Source organism: Nerophis ophidion, linkage group LG18 (assembly GCF_033978795.1).
Source record: "Nerophis ophidion isolate RoL-2023_Sa linkage group LG18, RoL_Noph_v1.0, whole genome shotgun sequence".
NCBI lineage: Eukaryota > Metazoa > Chordata > Actinopteri > Syngnathiformes > Syngnathidae > Nerophis > Nerophis ophidion.
The window spans coordinates 26,843,381-26,865,823 of NC_084628.1; the positions used below are offsets into that span (position 1 = coordinate 26,843,381).

Here is a 22,443-nt window from a genome sequence, read left to right on the forward strand (position 1 = left end):
AATCTCATCCGTCTCAACTTCAAACGATTCTAAATATTTGTTCAGTACAGTAGCATCGCTAAGCTAACAAGGGAATCCTCTCAGTAGCTCCAACCACTCAGCAGATGACTTTATGAATTCCTTTAATAAGAAAATTGAACTAATTAGAAAGGAGATTAAAGACAACGCATCCCAGCTATAACTGGGTTTTATTATCACAGATACAAATGTATATACGACGGATATTGCCCTCCAAAATAGTTTCTCTCTGTTGGAGGAAATAACAATAGAGGAACTCCTACGGCGTGTAAATGGGATAAAACAAACAACATGTTTACTTGACCCACTTCCTGGGAAACCTATCAAGGAACTGTTTTTAATATTAGGACCATCAGTGCTAAATATTAAGTTATCACTTTACTCTGGCACTGTTCCCCTAGCATTCAAAAAAGCGGTTATTCATCCTCTGCTCAAAAGACCTAACCTCGATCCTGACCTCACCGTAAACTACCGTCCCACCTTCCGTTTGTTCCGAAAACACTTGAAAAAAATTGTTGCACAGCAGCTAAATTAACATTTAGCGTCTTACAATCTCTGTGAACCCTTTCAATCCGGTTTCAAGGCTATTCACTCTACGGAGACAGCCCTCGCAAAAATTACTAATGCGTCATCCATGTCGCTGCTTCTTGATCTGGGCGCTGCTTTCAATACCGTTGATATTAGTGCTTATCAAATCACGTATTGGTATGTCAGATTTAGCCTTGTCTTGGTTTACCTCTTATCTTTCTGATAGGATGCAATACGTCTCCCATAACAATGTGACCTCGGACGTTCTGAGTCCCCCAGGGTTTGGTTCTTAGCCCTGCACTCTTTAGCAACTACATGCTGCCGCTAGGTGACATCATACGCAAATACGGTGTTAGCTTTCACTGTTATGCTAATGACACCCAACTCTACATGCCCCTAAAGCTGACCAACACGTCAGATTGTAGTCAGCTGGAAGCGTGTCTTAATGAAATTGAACAATTGATGTCCGTTAATTTTTTGCAACTCAACGCTAAGAAAACAGAAATGCTGATTATCGGTCCTGCCAGACACCGACACCTATTTACTAATACCACCTTAACATTTGACAACCAAACAATTACACAAGGCAACTCGGTAAATAATGTGGGTATTATTTTCGACCCAACTCTCTCGTTTGAGGTACACATTAAGAGTGTTACTAAAACGGCCTTCTTTTATCTCCGTAATATCACTAAAATTTGTTACATTTTGTCCACTAGCGACGCTGAGGTCATTATTCATGGGTTCGTTACGTCTCATCTCTTAATGTTATGTCTAGCATTAGAAGATTACAGTTGGTACAAAATGCGGCTGCTAGACTTTTGACAAGAACAAGAAAGTTTGATCATATTACACCTTTACTGACTCACCTGCACTGGCTTCCTGTGCTCTTAAGATGTGACTTTAAGGTTTTACTACTTACGTATAATATACTACACAGTCTAGTACCATTCTATCTTGCTGATTGTATTGTACCATTTGTCCTCAAGAAATCTGCATTCGAAGAACTCCGGCTTATTAGTGGTTTCCAGAGCCCCAAAAAAGTCTGCGGGCTATATAGAGCGTTTTCTATTGGGGCTCCAGTACTCTGGAATGTCCGCCCGGTAACAGTTGGAGATGCTACCTCAGTAGAAGCATTTAAGTCACATCTTAAAACTCATTTGTATAGTCTACCCTTTAAATAGACCCCCCTTTTAGACCAGTTGATCTGCCGTTTCTTTTCTGGTCTGTCCCCCTCTCTTTTGTGGAGAGGGGGGCACAGATTCGGTGACCACAGATGAAGCTGCTAGCTGTCCAAAGTGGGGACCCAAGGCGGACTACTATTCTGTGCATCAGTTGGGGACGTCTCTGCGCTGCTGACCTGTCTCCACTCAAGATGATCTCCTGCTGTTCCCACTATGGACTGGACTCCCACAATATTATGCTAGATTCACTCTGCGGTCCCTTCCAAGGTTTCTCATTGTCATCCATTTGGGTTGAGTTTTTTCTTGCCCTCATGTGTGATCTGAGCCGAGGATGCTGTTGTGGCTTGTGCAGCCCTTTGAGACACTCGTGATTTAAGGCTATATAAGTAAACTTTGATTGATTGAAGTACACCAAACTGGCAGCTGATGCTAAGCAGAATGGATGGAAAGCCAAGGTTTGCCCAGTGGAAGTTGGCTGCAGAGGCTTTGTGGGCCAGACTACCATCAGCCTGCTTAAGGACATTGGAGTTTGAGCCCAAACCCTGAGAAACACCATCAAAGCCTTCTCAGGAGCAGCAGAGACAGCCAGTCGGTGCATGTGGGTGAAGAGGTGAGACCCCATCTGGAGTTCTAGTAAGACTTGCAGCACATAATGGTTAAAAGCAGAGGGGGGCTCGCCTGGGACGCCAGGTTTTGCAGATGAGCCCTCTGGAGGTGTCGTGGGCCTATTATTGAAACAACGGTGAAGGAGGGTGCCCACCTGATGACACCAATGAAGCTGTCAACCATCCCCCTCCTCCTCTCTGTCCCCCATTTCGCAATCCCACCCAACTAGGTCCAACACCATAGCAGCACTGAATCAGCTCCGATGGAGGGAGCCTACTGTTACCACTGTACTCAGGGTTTTTTTTTTTCATAAGATTGTTCCATCTAGTCCTAAAATTGAACTGATCGTCTGGATATTCCAAGTGACTGCTGTGAAAAGAGCACCAGGGAAAGACCTGGTGACCACCTGGAAGGACAGCTGCCAGGAGGGTAAGACCCCAACGGGCCTGACATATGCCACCCAGCCCGTAACCGAGATTCAGATGCAAGGACGAAAGCCACAAATCAGGTGGCCAAAATCCTGTGAGAAAAGAGAGTGGGAGACAATTGACACAGACATCAGCAAACTCCTCGGACAACTGAAGGGAACCCAACCAGGTCCAACAGCATAACAGCTCTGAAGCAGCTCAGATGGAGATAGCCTTCTGTTACCACTCTACTCGGGGGTTTCTTTTGTATTTTGGGATTTAAAAGTGAGCCATTCCTGCTGTTTCTAATTTAATTCACGCATTTTCAAAACAGTTTTACGGTTAAATATTACGCAATTTCACCTTGCATCAAGGGATTTATTATTCATATTAACGTGGCAGTTAAATTTTTAAACAAATTATTACTTTATTCCTTTAAATTTGGCAGTTTCTCTTAAAAAATCAAGTGTCTTTTGTTTCTTCGTGGCGATCTCGCATGATCACCGGGACAATACTGACCTCTGGTGGATTATATGTGCAATGCATGTGATCTGATATGACTGTTTTTGTTGTTAAGATATTAGCGTTATGTTTCTGTTTGGCCAGCAGGTTGCTTCCCGTCCCTGAGCCACCATGATTCCGGTTGCCCTGCGGCGTTTTTGCAGGCTGCTGGTCCGCGTCAAGGGGATGGATGACTCCATGGAAGACACGCGCTTGTCACGGTGCCTCGACACCTGTGACCTGGTGGCGCTGGGCGTGGGTAGCACGTTGGGCGCCGGCGTCTACGTGGTGGCCGGCGACGTGGCCAAAGACATCTCCGGACCCGCCGTGGTTCTCTCCTTCCTGACAGCGGCGTTGGCGGCTATCATGGCCGGGCTGTGCTACGCCGAGTTCGGTGCCCGTGTCCCCAAGACCGGCACGGCATACCTCTACAGTTACGTAACGGTCGGGGAGATGCTGGCCTTCATCACCGGGTGGAACCTCCTCACTTCGTACGTCATCGGTGAGACATTTTAGTAAAACACAATTCTACACACAATACCCCATTATGACAATATAAAGTTGTTTTTTTATAGGTTTTTGCAAACTTATTTAAAGGAAATCACATGTACATAAGTAGAGTATCAAAAGTCAAAAGTTATAGGTTTAAATGATTAAAAGTAACTCAAATTTTTGCATTCAACATTAGCTTGCTAACAGTAACATGAGGACATAGAAAAAGTTAGCGTTTTTCTAAGGTGACACCAACTATCGAAAGCCATGATTTTTGCTAAAATGTTTGATTAAACTTTAGCATGCTAACAGTAACATGATGACATTGAAAAAGTTAGCGTTCTTCTAAGGTAGTGCCAAGTATCGAAAGCCATGATTTTTGCAAAAATGTTTGCATTAAACATCAGCGTGCTAACATTAACACAATGACATAGAAAATGTTAACGTTCTTCCAAGGTGACGCCAAGTATCAAAAGCCATGATTTTTGCTAAAAATGTTTGCATTAAACATTTGCATGCTAGCATTAACATGATGGCAAAAAATGTTAGCGTTCTTCTAAGGTTGAGCCAAGTATCAAAAGCCATTATTTTTGCTAAAAGTGTTTGCATTAAACATTAGCAAGTTAGCATTAACAAGATGACATAGAAAAAGTTAGCATTCTACTAATGTGGTGCCAAGTATTGAAAGCCATGATTTTTGCTAGAATGTTTGCAGTAAAAATTAGCATGCCAACATTATTATGATGACATCAAAAAAGTTAGCGTTCTTCTAAGGTGGTGCCAAGTATCGAAAGCCATGATATTTGCTAAAATGTTTGCAGAAAACATTAGCTTGCTAGCATTAACATGATGACAAAAAATGTTAGTGTTCTTCTAAGGTGGCGCCAAGTATCAAAAGCCATGATTTTTGCTAAAATGTTTGCAGTAAACATTAGCATGCTAGCATTAACATGCTGACAAAAAATGTTAGCGTTCTAAGGTGGTGCCAAGTATCAAAAGCCATGATTTTTGCTAAAATGTTTGCAGTAAACATTAGCATGCTAGCATTAACATCCTGACAAAAAATGTTAGCGTTCTAAGGTGGTGCCAAGTATCAAAAGCCATGATTTTTGCTAAAATGTTTGCAGTAAACATTAGCATGCTAGCATTAACATGCTGACAAAAAATGTTAGCGTTCTAAGGTGGCGCCAAGTATCAAAAGCCATGATTTTTGCTAAAATGTTTGTAGTAAACATTAGCATGCTAGCATTAACATGATGACAAAAAATGTTAGCTTTCTTCTAAGGTGGCGCCAAATATCAAAAGCCATGATTTTTGCTAAAAATGTTTGCAATAAACATTAGCAAGCTAGCATTAACAAGATGACATAGAAAAAGTTAGCATTCTTCAAATGTGGTGCCAAGGATTGAAAGCCATGATTTTTGCCAGAATGTTTGCAGTAAAAATTAGCATGCCAACATTATTATGATGACATAAGATTTTTTAACGTTCTTCTGATGTGGCGGCAAGTATCAAAAGCCATGATTTTTGCTAAAATGTTTGCATTAATAATTAGCATGCTAGCATTAACATGATGACATAGAAAAAGTTAGCGTTTTTCTAAGGTGGCGCCAAGTATCGAAAGCCATGATTTTTGCTAAAATGTTTGCATTAATCATTAGCATGCTAGCATTAACATGATGACATAGAAAAAGTTAGCGTTTTTCTAAGGTGGCGCCAAGTATCGAAAGCCATGATATTTGCTAAAATGTTTGCATTAAACATTAGCATGCTAACAGTAACATGATGACATAGAAAAAGTTAGCGTTTTTCTAAGGTGGCGCCAAGTATCGAAAGCCATGACTTTGGCAAAAAAAAAAAATAATAATAATGTCATGGTTGTCTTGAGTTTCCAATAATTTCTACGACACTTGTGATTTTTTGTGATAGAGTGATTGGAGTGATTTGAGTCTACTGAAAATGTGGGCAAATCTGCTGTGTCAAAAGTATACATACAGCAATGTTAATGTTTGCTTGCATGTCCCTTGGCAAGTTTCACTGCAATAAGGCACTTTTGGTAGCCATCCACAAGCTTCTGGCAAGCTTCTGCTTGAAATTTTGACTGCTCCTCTTGACAAAATTGGTGCAATTCAGCTAAATGTGTTGGTTTTCTGACATGGACTTGTTTCTTTAGCATTGTCCACACGTCAGGAGTTTAGGAAGGGCATTCTAAAACCTTCAATCTCGCCTGATTTATCAATCAATCAATGATTATTTATATAGCCCTAAATCCCCAGTGTCTCAAAGGGCTGCACAAACCACAACACAAACCACAACGATTTAGCCATTCCTTTACCACTTTTGACGTGTGTTTGGGGTCATTTTCCTATATATATATATATATATATACATATATATATATATATATATATATATATATATATATATATATATATATATATATATATATATATAATATCATAATATATATATATATATATATATATATATATATATAATATATATATAATTTATATATACAGTATATATATTATATTAATAATATCTAAAACATAGAATATTATATATCATATTATATATATTTAATATATATATATTATATATCAATAATATATAATATATATCAATAATATATAATATTATATCTATTATATATATGTATATATTATATAATATATATATATATTATACAAATAATATATTTATATTATATAATGTATATATATACATACATATATTATTGATAATATATATATATTATAAATAAATATATGTATATATATATAATATTGGATATTATATATATATATATATATTTATATATATATATATATATATATATATATATATATATATATATATATATATATATATATATATATATATAATCCCTTAACATTAATAGGGTTCTGAAATGTGAGTAGTGTGAGATATCTTTGGGTCCACAGGAACCGCCAGTGTGGCCAAGACGTGGAGCAGGACCTTTGACACGATCTTGGGGAACAGCATTGAGACTTGGAGCAAAAAACACATTCCCATGACCTCGCCCAACATCCTGGCTGAGTACCCGGACATATTTGCAGTCTTCATCATCATGGTTCTGACAGGTGAAGACAACTCTCACCTGTGCTCCTTAGGCGACACACGGGTCAATCCTGTGGGCGGAGTGATCCCACATTGTTGGCTACATTAAAGCGGGCGCGAAAACTCACCAATTTTTGCTAACATGTCTGCCGAAAAATTTGATACTTTAGGGGACTCGAAGCAAAAATGTAAAAATTGTCTGACGCAAATAAATGATGTAACGGACCACGCTGACTGAAATGGGAGGCCACCTTAAATGACTTGGCAGATCACATACAAACCCCATTTCCATATGAGTTGGGAAATTGTGTTAGATGTAAATATAAACGGAATAAAATTATTAATTGTGTTAGATGTAAATATAAACGGAATACAATGATTTGCAAATCATTTTCAACCCATATTCAATTTGGTTGAATATGCTACAAAGACAACATATTTGATGTTCAAACTCATAAACTTTATTTTTTTTTGCAAATAATAATCAACTTGGAATTTCATGGCTGCAACACGTGCCAAAGTAGTTGGGAAAGGGCATGTTCACCACTGTGTTACATCACCTTTTGTTTTAACAACACTCAATAAACGTTTGGGAACTGAGGAAACTAATCGTTGAAGCTTTGAAAGTGGAATTCTTTCCCATTCTTGTTTTATGTAGAGCGTCAATCGTTCAACAGTCCGGGGTCTCCGCTGTCGTATTTTACGCTTCATAATGCGCCACACATTTTCGATGGGAGACAGGTCTGGACTGCAGGCAGGCCAGGAAAGTACCCCCACTCTTTTTTTTATGAAGCCACGCTGTTGTAACACTTGTCTTGCTGAAATAAGCAGGGGCGTCCATGATAACGTTGCTTGGATGACAACATTTGTTGCTCCAAAACCTGTATGGACCATTCAGCATTAATGATGCCTTCACAAATGTGTAAGTTACCCATGCCTTGGGCACTAATACACCCACATACCATCACAGATGCTGTCTTTTAAACTTTTCGCCTATAACAGTCCGAATGGTTGTTTTCCTCTCTGTTCTGGAGGACACCACGTCCTCTGTTTCCAAATATAATTTGAAATGTGGACTCGTCAGACACCTTTCCACTTTGCATCAGTCCATCTTAGGTGATCTCGGGCCCAGAGAAGCCGGCGGCGTTTCAGGATATTGTTGATAAATGGGTTTGGCGGTGCATAGTAGAGTTTTAACTTGCACTTACATATGTAGCGACAAACTGCAGTTACTGACAGTCGTTTTATGAAGTGTTCCTGAGCCCATGTGGTGATATCCTTTACACACTAATGTCGGTTTTTGATGCAATACCGCCTGAGGGATCAAAAGTCCGCAATATCATCGCTTACGTGCAGTGATTTCTCCAGATTCTCTGAACCTTATGATGATTTTACAGACAGTAGATGGTAAAATCCATTAATTCCTTGCAATAGCTCATTGAGAAATGTTGTTCTAAAACTGTTTGACAATTTGCTTACAAAGTGGTGACCCTCGCCCCATCCTTGTTTTTGAATTACTTAGCATTTCATGGAAGCTGCTTTTATACCCAATCATGGCACCCACCTGTTCCCAATTAGCCTGCACACCTGTGGGATGTTCCAAATAAGTGTTTGATGAGCAATCCTCAACTTCATCAGTAGTTATTCCCACCTTTTCCAACTTTGTCACGTGTTGCTGGCATCAAATTCTAAAGTTAATGATTATTTGCAAAAAAATATATTTTTATCAGTTTGAACATCAAATATGTTGTCTTTGTAGCATATTCAATTGAATATGGGTTGAAAATGATTTGCAAATCATTGTATTCCGTTTATATTTACATCCAACACAATTTCCCAACTCATATGGAAACGGGGTTTGTAAATGATATGACGGACCAAATAAATGATGTGAACGACCACAATAAATGATGTGACGGACCACGTTAAATGAAATGGCAGGCCTCATTAAATGACTTAGCGAACCACATAAATGACTTGGCTGACCACATAAATGACTGGGCGGACAACATAAATTATGTGACAGACCACATAAATTATGTGACGGACCACATAAATTATGTGACAGTCCACATTAAATGATGTTACGAACCACATTAAATGTCAGATTCAAACACTGATGACATCTATTAAAAAGACAAGAAGCCAGGAATCATGCAGTAGAGTTCAATTTGGCTCAATGAGGAGAGACTTTTTCCCTATACTGTAATTGCAGAAACAACCTACGCGCTAAAGTCCAGCCCACGTGCTCCTCTATTTATTTGGGAGTTCCCTGGTTACATCACTGAGGCTTCCTCTAAAAGGAATGGCCACACATTTTATGCAAAGTGGCTTCCAGTACTCACAATATGTGACCGAATGTGCTAGGGGCCTTGTGGTTGCCTTGTCTCTGCTTCGTCTTATCTTCGTCGAGGTCCTTGAAGTCCTTGGCTGTTAGTGGGTTAAGACAAACAAAATATCTGCGGCGAAAAAAACCTTATGCCGTGGCTGATAACAAGTTTTGTCCTTGCACAGATAGAAAGGTACAACTTAAGCACAATAGCTAATAACTATAGCATTGGCCTTTAAGCATAAGAGTTGTGTGATAACTTACACATAATTATTCTAACGTGATGGACCACATTAAATGATGCGAACGACCAAGTTAAATGAAGTGACAGACCACATTAAATGAAGTGACAGACCACATTGACTGATGTGACGGGCCACATAAAAACAAAGTTACAGACCACATTAAAGAAAGTGACGGACCACGTTAAATGATTAGACGGGCCACATTAAATGAAATGACGGACCACGTTAAATGAAATGACGGACCACGTTAAATGAAATGACGGACCACGTTAAATGAAGTGACGGACCACATTAAATGAAATGTCGGGCCACGATGAATGAAATGACGGACCACATTAAATAAAGTGACGGACTACGTTAAATGATGTGACAGGCCACTTTAAATGAAATGACGGACCACATTAAATGAAATGACGGACCACGTTAAATAAAGGCACGGACCACGTAAAATGAAGTGACGGACAGATTTAAATGAAGTGACGGACCACATTTAATGACTTGGTCAACCACGTTAAATGATGTGACAGGTCAGTCTAAATGATGTGACAGACCACATTAAATGCTGTGACCGACCACGTTAAATGACGTGACCGACCACTTTAATGACCACGATAACTCAAGTGATGGACCACATAAATGATGATGACCATGTTGAATGGCGGGCCAGATTGAATGATGTGGCAGGCCAGATTTTGCCACATCATTTATGCCTTCAATTTGACAGATGTGGTGTATTGGTAGACATTAGATCACATCCAAATCTTTTTTTACACACTTCTCCTGGCCATCAGCCATCAAAGTGTCATTACTGCACCTGAGAGGATGGGATCTCCTTCTGATATGAGGCTTTGAGGTGTGGGTCTGCTCATGACTTTTAATATCCACACTGACATCGCCCCTTTGTGGTGGATAATGATAACTTCCTTTTACATTAAATTGCCCGCCAAGTCACGTGACGCTGCTGGCTGCTTACATTGTCATCATAGCTCAAGTTCCCCAGTGTCTGTGTGCAACCATCAATCAAGTTCTCTAGTGTTAGTGTGTAACTATCAATAAAGTTCCCTAGTGTCAGTGTGTAACCATCAATCAAGTTCCCTAGTGTCAGTGTGCTACAATCAATCTAGTTCTCTAGTGTCAGTGTGCTACGATCAATCAAGTTCCCTAGTGTCAGTGTGTAACCATCAATCTAGTTCTCTAGTGTCAGTGTGCTACCATCAATCAAGTTCCCTAGTGTCAGTGTGTAACCATCAATCAAGTTCCCTAGTGTCAGTGTGTAACCATCAATCAAGTTCCCTAGAGTCAGTGTGCAACCATCAATCAAGTTCCCTAGTGTCAGTGTGTTACCATCAATCAGTTCTTGTCACTTGCAGGAGTGCTGAGCTTTGGCGTGAAGGAGTCAGCTATGTTGTCCAAGGTTTTCACCAGCATCAACATCCTGGTGTTAGTGTCAGTCATGATCTCGGGCTGCATCAAAGGAGACGTGAAGAACTGGAACCTGAACGCCGACGCCATCGTTAGCGCCGCCATCAACAACTCACCCAAGTAGGTGAAAGGGCCACCAAGTTCTTGGCTTCTAAAGCAGCCTTCCATCTCCACCAAAGAATAGCTTTTCTTTTTTTCACACTCGCAGTGGAACGGATCACTCAGAACTAAAGAAGAGTTTGGGAGCAGGAGGATTCTTGCCTTTTGGCTGGGAGGGAGTCTTCTCTGGCGCCGCCAAGTGTTTCTACGCCTTCATAGGCTTTGAATGCATCACCACAGCAGGTACGTGGATATGAGTATATATATATGTGTGTGTATATATATATATATATATATATATATGTATATATATATATATATATATATATATATATATGTATATATATATATATATGTATATATATATATATATATATATATGTGTAAATATGTATATGTATATATATATAATATATATATATGTACATATATATATATATATATATGTATATATATATATATATATATATATATATATATATATATATGTATATATATATATATATATATATATGTATGTATATATATATGTATATATATATGTATATATATATATGTATATGTATGTATATATATATGTATATATGTATATATGTGTGTGTGTGTATATATATGTGTATATGTGTATATGTCATAAATATATAATGTATATGTACTTTTAAATATACATGTATATATGTGTCTATATATATGTATCTATGTGTATATACATGTATAAATATGTATATATTTATTTGTAAGTGTATACAGGTTTATACATATCCCAAAAGCAGTGAAGTTGGCACGTTGCGTAAATGGTAAATAAAAAACTGAATACAATGATTTGCATTTTTTTTTTCAACTTATATTTAATTGAATAGACTGCAAAGACAAGATATTTCATGTTCACACTGAGAAACCTATTTTTTTTGCAAATAATCATTAACATCGAATTTAATGGCAGCAACACATTGCAAAAACGTCACAGTTTGGGAACTGAGTAGACACTTTTTTTAAGCTTTTCAGGTGGAATTCTTACCCATTCTTGTTTTATGTATAGCTCAAGTTGTTCAACAGTCTGAGGTCTTCCTTGTGGTATTTTAGGCTTCATAATGCACCACACATTTTTAATGGGAGACAGGTCTGGACTACAGGCAGGCCAGTCTAATATCCGCACTCTTTTATGAAGCCACGCTGTTATAACATGTGGCTTGGCATTGTCTTTTTGAAATAAGCAGGGGCGTCCATGATAACGTTGCTTGGATGGCAACATGTTGCTTAAAAACATGTATGTACCTTTCAGCATTAATGGTACCTTCACAGATGTGTAAGTTACCAATGCCTTGGCCACTAATACACCTCTATACCATCACAGATGCTGGCTTTTCAACTTTGCGCCTATAACAATCTGGATGGTTCTTTTCCTCTTTGGTCCAGAGGACACAAAGTCCACAGTTTCCAAAAACAATTTGAAATGTGGACTCGTCAGACCACAGAACACTTTTCCACTTTGCATCAGTCCATCGTAGATGAGCTCGGGCCCAACGAAGCCGGTGGCGTTTCTGGGTGTTGTTGATAAATAGCTTTGGCTTTGAAAAGTAGTGTTATAACTTGCACTTACAGACGTAGACACGAACTGTATTTACTGACAGTGGTTTTCTGAAGTGTTCCTGAGCCCATGTGGTGATATCCTTTACACACTGGTGTCGCTTTTTGATGTGGTACCGCCTAGGGGATCAAAGGTCCGTAGTACCATCGCTTACGTCCAGTGATTTTTCCAGATTCTCTGAACATTTGATGATATTACGGACCATAGATGGTGAAATCCCTAAATTCCTTGCAATAGCTCGTTGAGAAATGTTGTTCTTAAACTGTTGGACAATTTGCTCGGGCATTTGTTGACAAAGTGGTGACCCTCGCCCCATCCTTGTTTGTGAACGACTGAGCATTTCATGGAAGCTGCTTTTATACCCAATCATGGCACCCACCTGTTCCCAATTCGCCTGTTCACATGTGGGATGTTCCAAATAAGTGTTTGATCAGCATTCCTCAATGTTCTCAGTCTTTTTTGCCACTTGTGCCGGCTTTTTTGTAACATGTTGCAGGCATCAAATTCCAAATTAGCTACTATTTGCAAAAAACAACAAAGTTTTCCAGTGTGAACATTAAATATATTGTCTTTACAGTCTATTCAATTGATAATACCGGTAAGTTGAAAAGGATTTGCAAATCATTGTATTCTATTTTTATTTACCATTTACACTATATATATATATATATATATATATATATATATATATATATATATATATATATATATATATATATATATATATATATATACTATGTGTATATGTATATATGTATGCTTGTATGTAAATATATATATATATTAATACAAATGTATAAATACACATATATATACCTATATACACATTTGTATGTGTATATAGGTATACATATGCATATTTATACATTTATAATACATATATATATATATATATATGTATATATATGTATATGTATATATATATATATATATAGTTCAAAAGTTTAAATACACTTGTAAAGAACATAATGTCATGGCTGTCTTGCATTTCCAATCATTTCTACAACTCTTTATTTTTTTGTGATACAGTGATTGGAGCACATACTTGTTGGTCACAAAAAACATTCATGCTGTTTGGTTCTTTATGAATGTATTATGAGTCTACTGAAGATGTGACCAAATCAGCTATACATACAGCATTGTTATTATTTGGTTACATGTCCCTTGGCTTGTTTCACTGCTATAAGGCGCTTTTGTAGCCAGCCACAAGCTTCTGCTTGAATTTTTGACCTCTCGTCTTGACAAAATTGGTGCAGTTCAGCTAGACTTGTTGGTTTTCTGACATAAACTTGGTCTTCTGCATTGTCCAGACAATTTTTGTTTCTTCCGGCATCACATGGACAAAGATAAGACCTTCTGGAGGAAAGTTCTGTTGTCAGATGAAACAAAGATTGACCTGTTTGGCCACAATACTCAGCAATATGTTTGGAGGAGAAAAGGTGAGGCCTTTCACCTAAAATCATCAGCCCGGAGGTTGGGTCCTGGGCGCAGTTGAGTGTTCCAACAGGACAATGACCCCAAACACATGTCAAAAGTGGTAAAGGAATGGATAAATCAGGCTAGAATTAAGGTTTTAGAATGGTCGTCCCAAAGTCCTGACTTAAAAAAAGTGTACAATGCTGAAGAAACAAGTCCATGTCAGAACACCAACAAATTTAGCTTAACTGCACCAATTTTGTCAAGAGGAGTGGTCAAATATTCAACCAGAAGCTTGTGGGTGGCTACCAGAAGCGCCTTATTGCAGTGAAACTTGCCAAGGGACATGTAAGCAAATATTAACATTGCTGTATGTAGAGGTGTGGACTCGAGTCACATGACTTGGACTCGAGTCAGACTCGAGTCATGAATGTGATGACTTCTGACTTGACTTGACAAAATGTAAAGAGACTTGCAACTCGACTTAGACTTTAACATCAATGACTTGTGACTTCACTTGGATTTGAACCTTTTGACTTGAGAAGACTTGCTACTTTCCCCAAAACCCAAAGATTAAAAAGTTATTCAGGAGCGCTCTGTATCTTTCATTGTGTACATGTGTGTCTGTCAGCGTGTGTGCTGCCTGTCAGTCCAACATCCAATCAAATTACATCCACATTGTTTTCATCCCACAGCATTTAGCCAATCAAATTGCAGGACAATCAACGACGAAGAGCTGTCAAACAACGCGCCAGTGAGGAAAACTTATGCCAAAAATAGTTTTGTTCGGGTATTTAAACTACGAGTTGGTCAAGAAAAAACTGAATTTCAGTATGCAAAACATGCGGTTTGAAGATTACAGACGGAGACACAACAACTTCCAACTTTGTTCGACATTTGAAGATGAATAAAGAAGGGTACGTTTTGAATGTAAGCTAACGTTTATTGGCTGAGTAACATAACTTTTATTTGCTGTGTAGTTAAATCAGTGAGGCTGTAAACTCACTGCTAATGTTTTAATCATAGACATCTTCTAAGTAGACGCAGCATCGAGCGCTACTGTCTACTGTCGCTGACGAGACGCGGGGCCGCCATCTAGGAGTGGTGATCCGCTCCACTCAGTGCAAATCATTTGGCAGGAACATTTAATTCATCTTACCTCATTGAATACCACTGATTTTCACGCGTTTTCATTGTCATACGTGTAGCTATGATAAAGGACACATGTTTCGGCGTGTTTTATTATTCATAGTTTGCTTAACAGTAATATAATATTCTTATTTGCTATAAGTGACCTGATGTCCGAGATCAAAACTGGGAATATAATCCCAGAGATGCGGGGAAAAAACGGTCAGCTATTTTTAAATAAATTGAAGAAACAATTTGATTAGGTTATATATACATGTGTATATCCTACATAAACAATGTATGAATACATTAGATATCTATATATCTTAGGGACCTATAGACTGTATCTCTGTTGCTGCAGCAGCAGAGAGTTTATTCTGTCTTGACACTATGCATTGATATTTTGTATTACATTGTTCCCTTAAATGATCATGTTTACAGTGATTGTTGTATATGTATTTTTTATGTATGTCGCTTTGGATAAAAGCGTCTGCCAAATACTTGAACATATATCAACACCTGAAAGTCTTTATATCTGTTAAAACCATACTTGCCAACCTTGAGACCTCCGATTTCGGGGGGCGTGGATGGGGTGGGGGGCGTGGTTAAGAGGGGAGGAGTATAATTCACCAACTCGAGTATTTCATATATATATATACAAATATATATACAGTACATGCATGAAATACTTGACTTTCAGTGAATTATAGCTATATATATTTATTATATTATATATATAAATAAAATAAATAGTTGAATTTTTGACGGCACCTATTAAATACATAGTAATAAAAACATAGTTTTTCTACTAACTACTGTGCTTGCTGGTTACTAAAAAAAAAAAAAAACACTTACCTCTCACTATTTGAGTAACCTTTGTTCTGCTATTTGCGTACTGGCGATTATCTCCGAATCCGGGGACATATTCTTCGCGGATTTGTTGTAGACATCCGCAAATGAGAACGGGATGTTGCTTCCAGCTATCAGCATAGCCATCTTTGTCTCAGCACAAGTTACACCATCGGGTCTCCATTTTGCGAGGTGGCCCTTAATACTCGGTTGTGTACGATGCTGCGCTGTGGACACTTTATGCTTCGCTGACCGTTTATGACTGAGTATATCCGTTTGGCCACAGTGTTCAATGGAGAAGTCTGTTCTACAAAATTTACAGGCAACAAACCCCTTCCCCTTCGAACTCTCCTGGATAAACTGAAATTCTTGTTTCCATTAGTTCTGGAACTTGCGAACGTATTTCTTCATTTTGGTCGTCGAGGGTGTAATATATTGGGTTGGTGTCAATCACCATGCAACGTGATGAAGTTACGTCTCTACTCTGGGCTTCAGAACAGACTCCCTAATGCATATGTTCCTTGACTGCACTTAAATGTAGAATATATGTAGAATATATTTATATTATTCATATATTATATATATAATATATATATGATATTATTTATTATTATCATTGTTTATTGTGTGTGAACTGTGGTGCTGAATTTCGCACAGGGATCAATAAAGTACATTCTATTCTATTCTATTCTATTCTATGTACAGTAGATGGCAGTATTGTCCTGTTTAAGAGGGTCACAACATTGCTGAGTCAGGTCTGCATGGAGCTGGAGGGGGCGTGGCCTCCAGCTCGGCCTGAATTTCGGGAGATTTTCGGGAGGAAAATTTTTCCCGGGAGGTTTTCGGGAGAGGCGCTGAATTTCAGGAGTCTCCCGGAAAATCTGGGAGGGTTGGCAAGTATGGTTAAAACCACCAATCTGTTTCACTGGATTCAGAATAAAACCAAATTCTGTCTTACCCAACAATGTTAGTATTTCAATATTGTTACTTGAAGATTTATTCCTGGTTACAATTAGTGGTGGATGGTGAATTTTGTTTTAGGTGGGGCTGAAAGTTTGTAAACCAAACCCCTGTAGGGGGTCATCTTCCTCCAGAAGATTTCTTTGTGATTTTCACATACAAATATTGAAGATCTTTGCTCCTTCTCAACTCTCTGGTGATATTCTTTTCACAAAATTTAATTGTAAGTTCATGTTAAATATTACTTGTGAAAAGTAATTCCCCGGTTCCGATTTTCAACAGTCCACTCATTTGAGCAGGAAAACGCTTAACAAATCTTTATTTTCTACCTGTCAACTGTCAGTTTAGGCTGCACGCCGGCTATTCATCACCACTTCAAGATGGCGGCCGAATTTCTCGCGTTGCAGTAGCCAATGCTGCATTTACTAATAAGATGTCTATGGTCATAACGTTGTTGCAAACACGGCAATCTGTTGCGTCCACTGCAGTTCGCTACCTTATTCATACTTTTTGTCAAGTGATTTTGTTTTAAGCAGGGTTGCATGAGGTACCTACACATAACGTTACGTTAGTCACACACAGTAACGTAACGTTAGACGGCGGTCAGCAGCACCGTGTATTTTAGCCACCTACAAAAAGACAAACATAGTCAAATAAAGGTAAATTAAAATGTATACTATATTACGTATATGTGTACAAATTGCATAGGTCCCTGACATTTAAAAAGTACAACTCTGTTCATTGTTATGTTCATGTTTTTGTTATGTTTTTCATGTTTACGCATACATCAAAACACATTCATTATGAGATGAGTTCAATGAGATAAGGTAAGAACAGAATAGAAACTGCTGTGGAACTAGTTACAATGCAATGTGCCGTGGAAATACAATGTTAACACTTTTGTGCAAAAAAGTACAGTTGCACTTGTTCTTTCAAATGTGTTTATTCTGTAAAGGAATGAGCTAAATGTTTAAAATAACTGGTTAATAGTGCTATTATGAAGTGCAATGTAAGCACTTTTTTTTCTCTGCAATTTCAAATGCACCTGTTTTAACCTATAAATACAGAGTTTTAAAAGCTTATACAATCTTTGTAAATATATTAGTCTGTGGTTAAAAGGACTTGAAAGGACCCAAAACTCAAAATACAGGACTTGGGACTTGACTTGAGACTTTCCAGTCTTGCCTTTGGACTTGACTCGGGACTTGCCTGTCTTGACTCGGGACTTGACTCGGGACTTGAGGGCAAAGACTTGAGACTTACTTATGACATGCAAAACAATGACTTGGTCCCACCTCTGGCTGTATGTATACTTTTGACCCAGCAGATTTGGTCACATTTTCAGTAGACCCATAATAATAAAAAAAAATAATAATAAAAACTTCATGAATGTTTTTTGTGACCAACAAGTATGTGCTCCAATCACTTTAGCAAAAAAAAATAAGAGTTGTAGAAATTATTGGAAACTTAAGACAGCCATGACATCATCTTCTTTACAAGTGTATGTAAACTTTTGATGGCGACTGTATATAAACATGCAATAATGTGCGTGCGTGTGTGTGTGTGTGTGTGTGTGTGTGTGTGTGTGTGTGTGTGTGTGTGTGTGTGTGTGTGTGTGTGTGTGTTCATGTTTACAAACATACTAAGACAGTGGTTCTGAACCTTTGAAAACACTTAGCTCTCCAAGTACCACCATATTGACCAATATTAAAATACAGTTGTGTAGTAGCCCTAAGTATTAATTAAAAACTAAGCACAGTTTTTATAAACAAGTACCATATGTTTTGGATTATCGAGTGTGATTGTGGATAAGTCGCACCCACCAAATTGTATTTTCCATATATTAGCCGCACCGCATTATTAGCCACAGATATATACGTTGTGAAATGAGTTATTTACACAGAAATATTTTGTAAATGTTAATTTACACAACTTAATTGTTTCCAAACGGTGTCTATAACACGGCAGTAAAACGATTTATCAAACAAAACAGAAGTCATGGTCAGAACTCTCCAATCAGCTAAACAGACTCAATAACTCCACATTGACGTTTTGGTAAATTTACTGAGGAATTTGTGAAACTGCAACAATACAAAAAGTATGCCATTGTAAGTTAATAATACTAACACAGACACTCGTAAATGTGTTGGCATAAAGCTTATTAGGTTATGCTAGCGACGCTAGCTTGATTACATTACGATAGCAAGTACAACTATGCGTGAAAACACTCCTACACTCCAAGCAGTCCTTCAGAAACAACAACAAAAACAGACCAAAAACAGATTTGTTTTATACGGTATTTGAAACCTTTCATGGTTTTAAAGACAAGAAACTAATGGATTGTCAAATGGGACAAAATGAAATATTCAGTACTCAAACCTGTCATTATTTCTAAATTGAATGATACACATAAAAATAAATGTCTCAACTATAGAATGTAAAAGTAAATTCAATTATTTGATCATTTATTTCATGATTTGTTTATTTAATGACTTAATGATTTTTTCGATAATATTAAGAAATGAATTTATTTAATCCGACAGTTTCAGCCATCAAAGTCAGTGGGCGGGGCTAACAGGAACCCTGGAAGTGTTTACAAACATGGACTTGGAGGAGAATAAACTGGTGCTTTCTGGGAAATTGCTTGTATTAAATATTTCAAGAAATCAAGAAATCATTAATTAATAATGAAATAATCAAATCAAAACATAATTTGTTAGGTGTGCTTTTACAATTTTTTTTTTTTTTTTATAAATTAATGACATTTAATAACATTTGTCTTCACATTTATCTATTATAATTAAACAGAAAATTATTTAAAGATGTATTATTTATGTGATTTTGTCTGATTAGTCCATTAATTATTTTTATTTTTGTTATACGAAATCGAAAGTGAAAATGAAACCGCTATTTTTTCAAGAGCTAGTTATTGCTCTTTAACCTATAAAGGCTAAACTAAAAAGAAGGCTTTATTTTTTTATTTATTTATGTGTTTCATAACAAAAAGTAAACAATTTTATGATTTTTCAATTCCCATTCATAAAAAAAGGAAATATCACTGACTAAAAGATACACTGATGAGATTTGAAGAGTTTAATATTAATAAAACACAATTTAATATATTTTTTTCCCGTTAATTTGTGACCACATATAATACAGAAGCATCTCACAGTAAACAAAAATATGGTTGAAAATGTAGGCCAATTGAAGCACAGACAGGAAGTAGTCAAATGTCTTGTGGCCAAACAGCGCGGACAGGAAGTAGTCAAATATCTTTTGGTCAATCAAACCACAGACAGGAAGTAGTCATATGTCTTGTGGACGATCAAAGCGCAGATAGGAAGTAATCAAATGTCTTGTGGTCAATCAAAGCGCAGACAGGAAGTAGTCAAATATCTTTTGGTCAATCAAAGCACAGACAGGAAGTTGTCATATGCCTTGTCGCCGATCAAAGCGCAGATAGGAAGTAATCAAATGTCTTGCGGTCAATCAAAGCGCAGACAAGAAGTAATCAATTGTCTTGTGGTCAATCAAAGTGTAGACAAGAAGTAGTCAAATATCTTTTGGTCAATCAAAGCGCAGACAGGAATTAGTCAAATATCGTTTGGTCAGTCAAAGCGCAGGCAGGAAGTAGGCAGTCAAAGCCCAGACAGGAAGTAGTCTGATGTCTTGTCGTCAATCAAAGCGTAGACACGAAGTAGTCAAATATCTTTTGGTCAATCAAAGCGCAGACAGGAAATAGACAATTGTCTTGTGGTCAATCAAAGCGTAGACAAGAATTAGTCAAATATCGTTTGGTCAGTCAAAGCGCAGGCAGGAAGTAGGCAGTCAAAGCCCAGACAGGAAGTAGTCTGATGTCTTGTCGTCAATCAAAGCGTAGACACGAAGTAGTCAAATATCTTTTGGTCAATCAAAGCGCAGACAGGAAATAGACAATTGTCTTGTGGTCAATCAAAGCGCAGACAGGAAATAGACAATTGTCTTGTGGTCAATCAAAGCGTAGACAAGAAGTAGTCAAATATCCTTTGGCCAATCAAAGCGCAGACAGGAAGTAGTTTCATTTCTGGTGGCCAATCAAAGCGTGGACAGGAAGTAGTCAAATGTCTTGTGGCAGGTGAGGAGGCCAAGGACCCGCAGAAGACCATCCCCATCAGCATCGTGACCTCGCAGCTGGTCTGCTTCCTGGTCTACTTTGGCGTGTCGGCGGCCCTCACCTTCATGGTCCCCTTCTACCTGCTGGACAAGCACAGCCCGCTGCCCGTGGCCTTCACACACCTGGGCTGGGTGGGCGTCACCTACGCCGTGGCTGTGGGCTCGCTCTGCGCCTTGTCCACCAGGTGGCGCTGTGCAAAGTCTTTGATCTTAGCTCAGTATGAAACATGACTAACCTTTGGTCTGTTGCCGTAGTCTGCTGGGAGCCATGTTCCCCATGACCAGGGTCATGTGGGCCATGGCACAAGATGGCCTCCTCTTCAAATGTTTCTCCACCATCAACGAGCGCACCAAGACGCCTTTTGTGGCCACCGTGACGGCCGGGGTCTTAGCGGGTGAGCTCACAAGTGGACTTTCCATCCAATCCTAAAGTTGAATAACACTCCACATCTCTCTTTAATTGCCACCGTCCAGCCTAATTGGTTACCATCATCCAGCTGCAGCAACACTCTCCTTTCCCCTCTAATTGCCATTATTTAGCTGCAATAAGACTCCCCTACTCTCTTGAATTACCACCGTCTGGCCGCAGTCACACCTTCCCTATTTATTACCATCATCCAGCTGCAACAACACTCCCCTTTTCTCTCTAATTACCATTTAGCTGCAACAACACTCCCCTTTTCTCTCTAATAACAATTTGGCTGCAATAAGATTCCCCTACTCTCTAATTACCACCGTCCAGCCGCATTAACACATTTCCTATTTAGTTATCATGATCTATTTGCTGAAAACAAAATTTTGTAGAACTTGTGCAATGACCATAAATACCATACCATAGTTATCATCATCCAGCCGCGACAGCACTCCCCTTTTCTCTCTAATTACTATTATTTAGCTGCAATAACACTCCCCTACACTTTTATTACCACCGTCAAGCCACAGTAACACCTTCCCTATTTAGTTACAATCCAACTGCAACAACACAACCCTTTTCTCTTTATTTACCATTATTTAGTTGCAACAACACTCCCCTACTCTGGCCAGCCCTAGTAACACCTTCCCCATTTAGTTACCATCATCCAGCTGCAACAACACTCCCTGTGTCTCTCTAATTACCCTTATTTAGCTGCAATAACACTCCCCTACTCTCTTTAATTACCACCGTACAGGTGCAGTAACACCTTCCCTATTTAGTTACAATCCAACTGCAACAACACACCCCTTTTCTCTCCGTTTACCATTATTTTGTTGCAACTTCACTACCCTACTCCGTCCAGCCCTAGTAACACCTTCCCCATTTAGTTACCATCATCCAGCTGCAACAACACTCCCTGTGTCTCTCTAATTACCATTATTTAGCTGCAATAATACTCCCCTACTCTCTTTAATTACCACCATACAGGTGCAGTAACACCTTCCCTATTTAGTTACCATC

The 22,443-nt window shown here is 38.3% G+C and overlaps 1 protein-coding gene across 3 annotated transcripts in view; it reads left to right on the forward strand.

Moving 5' to 3' along the window:
* The window catches only part of LOC133537042 (high affinity cationic amino acid transporter 1-like), a 45,080-nt gene that overhangs the window by 13,762 nt on the left and 8,875 nt on the right, over nucleotides 1-22,443 (forward strand). For 2 of the 3 annotated variants that reach the window (XM_061877868.1, XM_061877866.1), the window contains exons 2-7: nucleotides 3,353-3,746; nucleotides 6,685-6,843; nucleotides 10,765-10,936; nucleotides 11,025-11,158; nucleotides 20,971-21,193; nucleotides 21,264-21,403. In XM_061877868.1, coding sequence (XP_061733852.1) covers nucleotides 3,377-3,746; nucleotides 6,685-6,843; nucleotides 10,765-10,936; nucleotides 11,025-11,158; nucleotides 20,971-21,193; nucleotides 21,264-21,403 — 1,198 coding nt within the window. In that variant the 5' untranslated portion in view covers nucleotides 3,353-3,376. Of the gene's footprint in view, nucleotides 1-3,349; nucleotides 3,747-6,684; nucleotides 6,844-10,764; nucleotides 10,937-11,024; nucleotides 11,159-20,970; nucleotides 21,194-21,263; nucleotides 21,404-22,443 lie in introns of all 3 variants that reach the window. The other variant, XM_061877867.1, reaches the window with a different exon arrangement.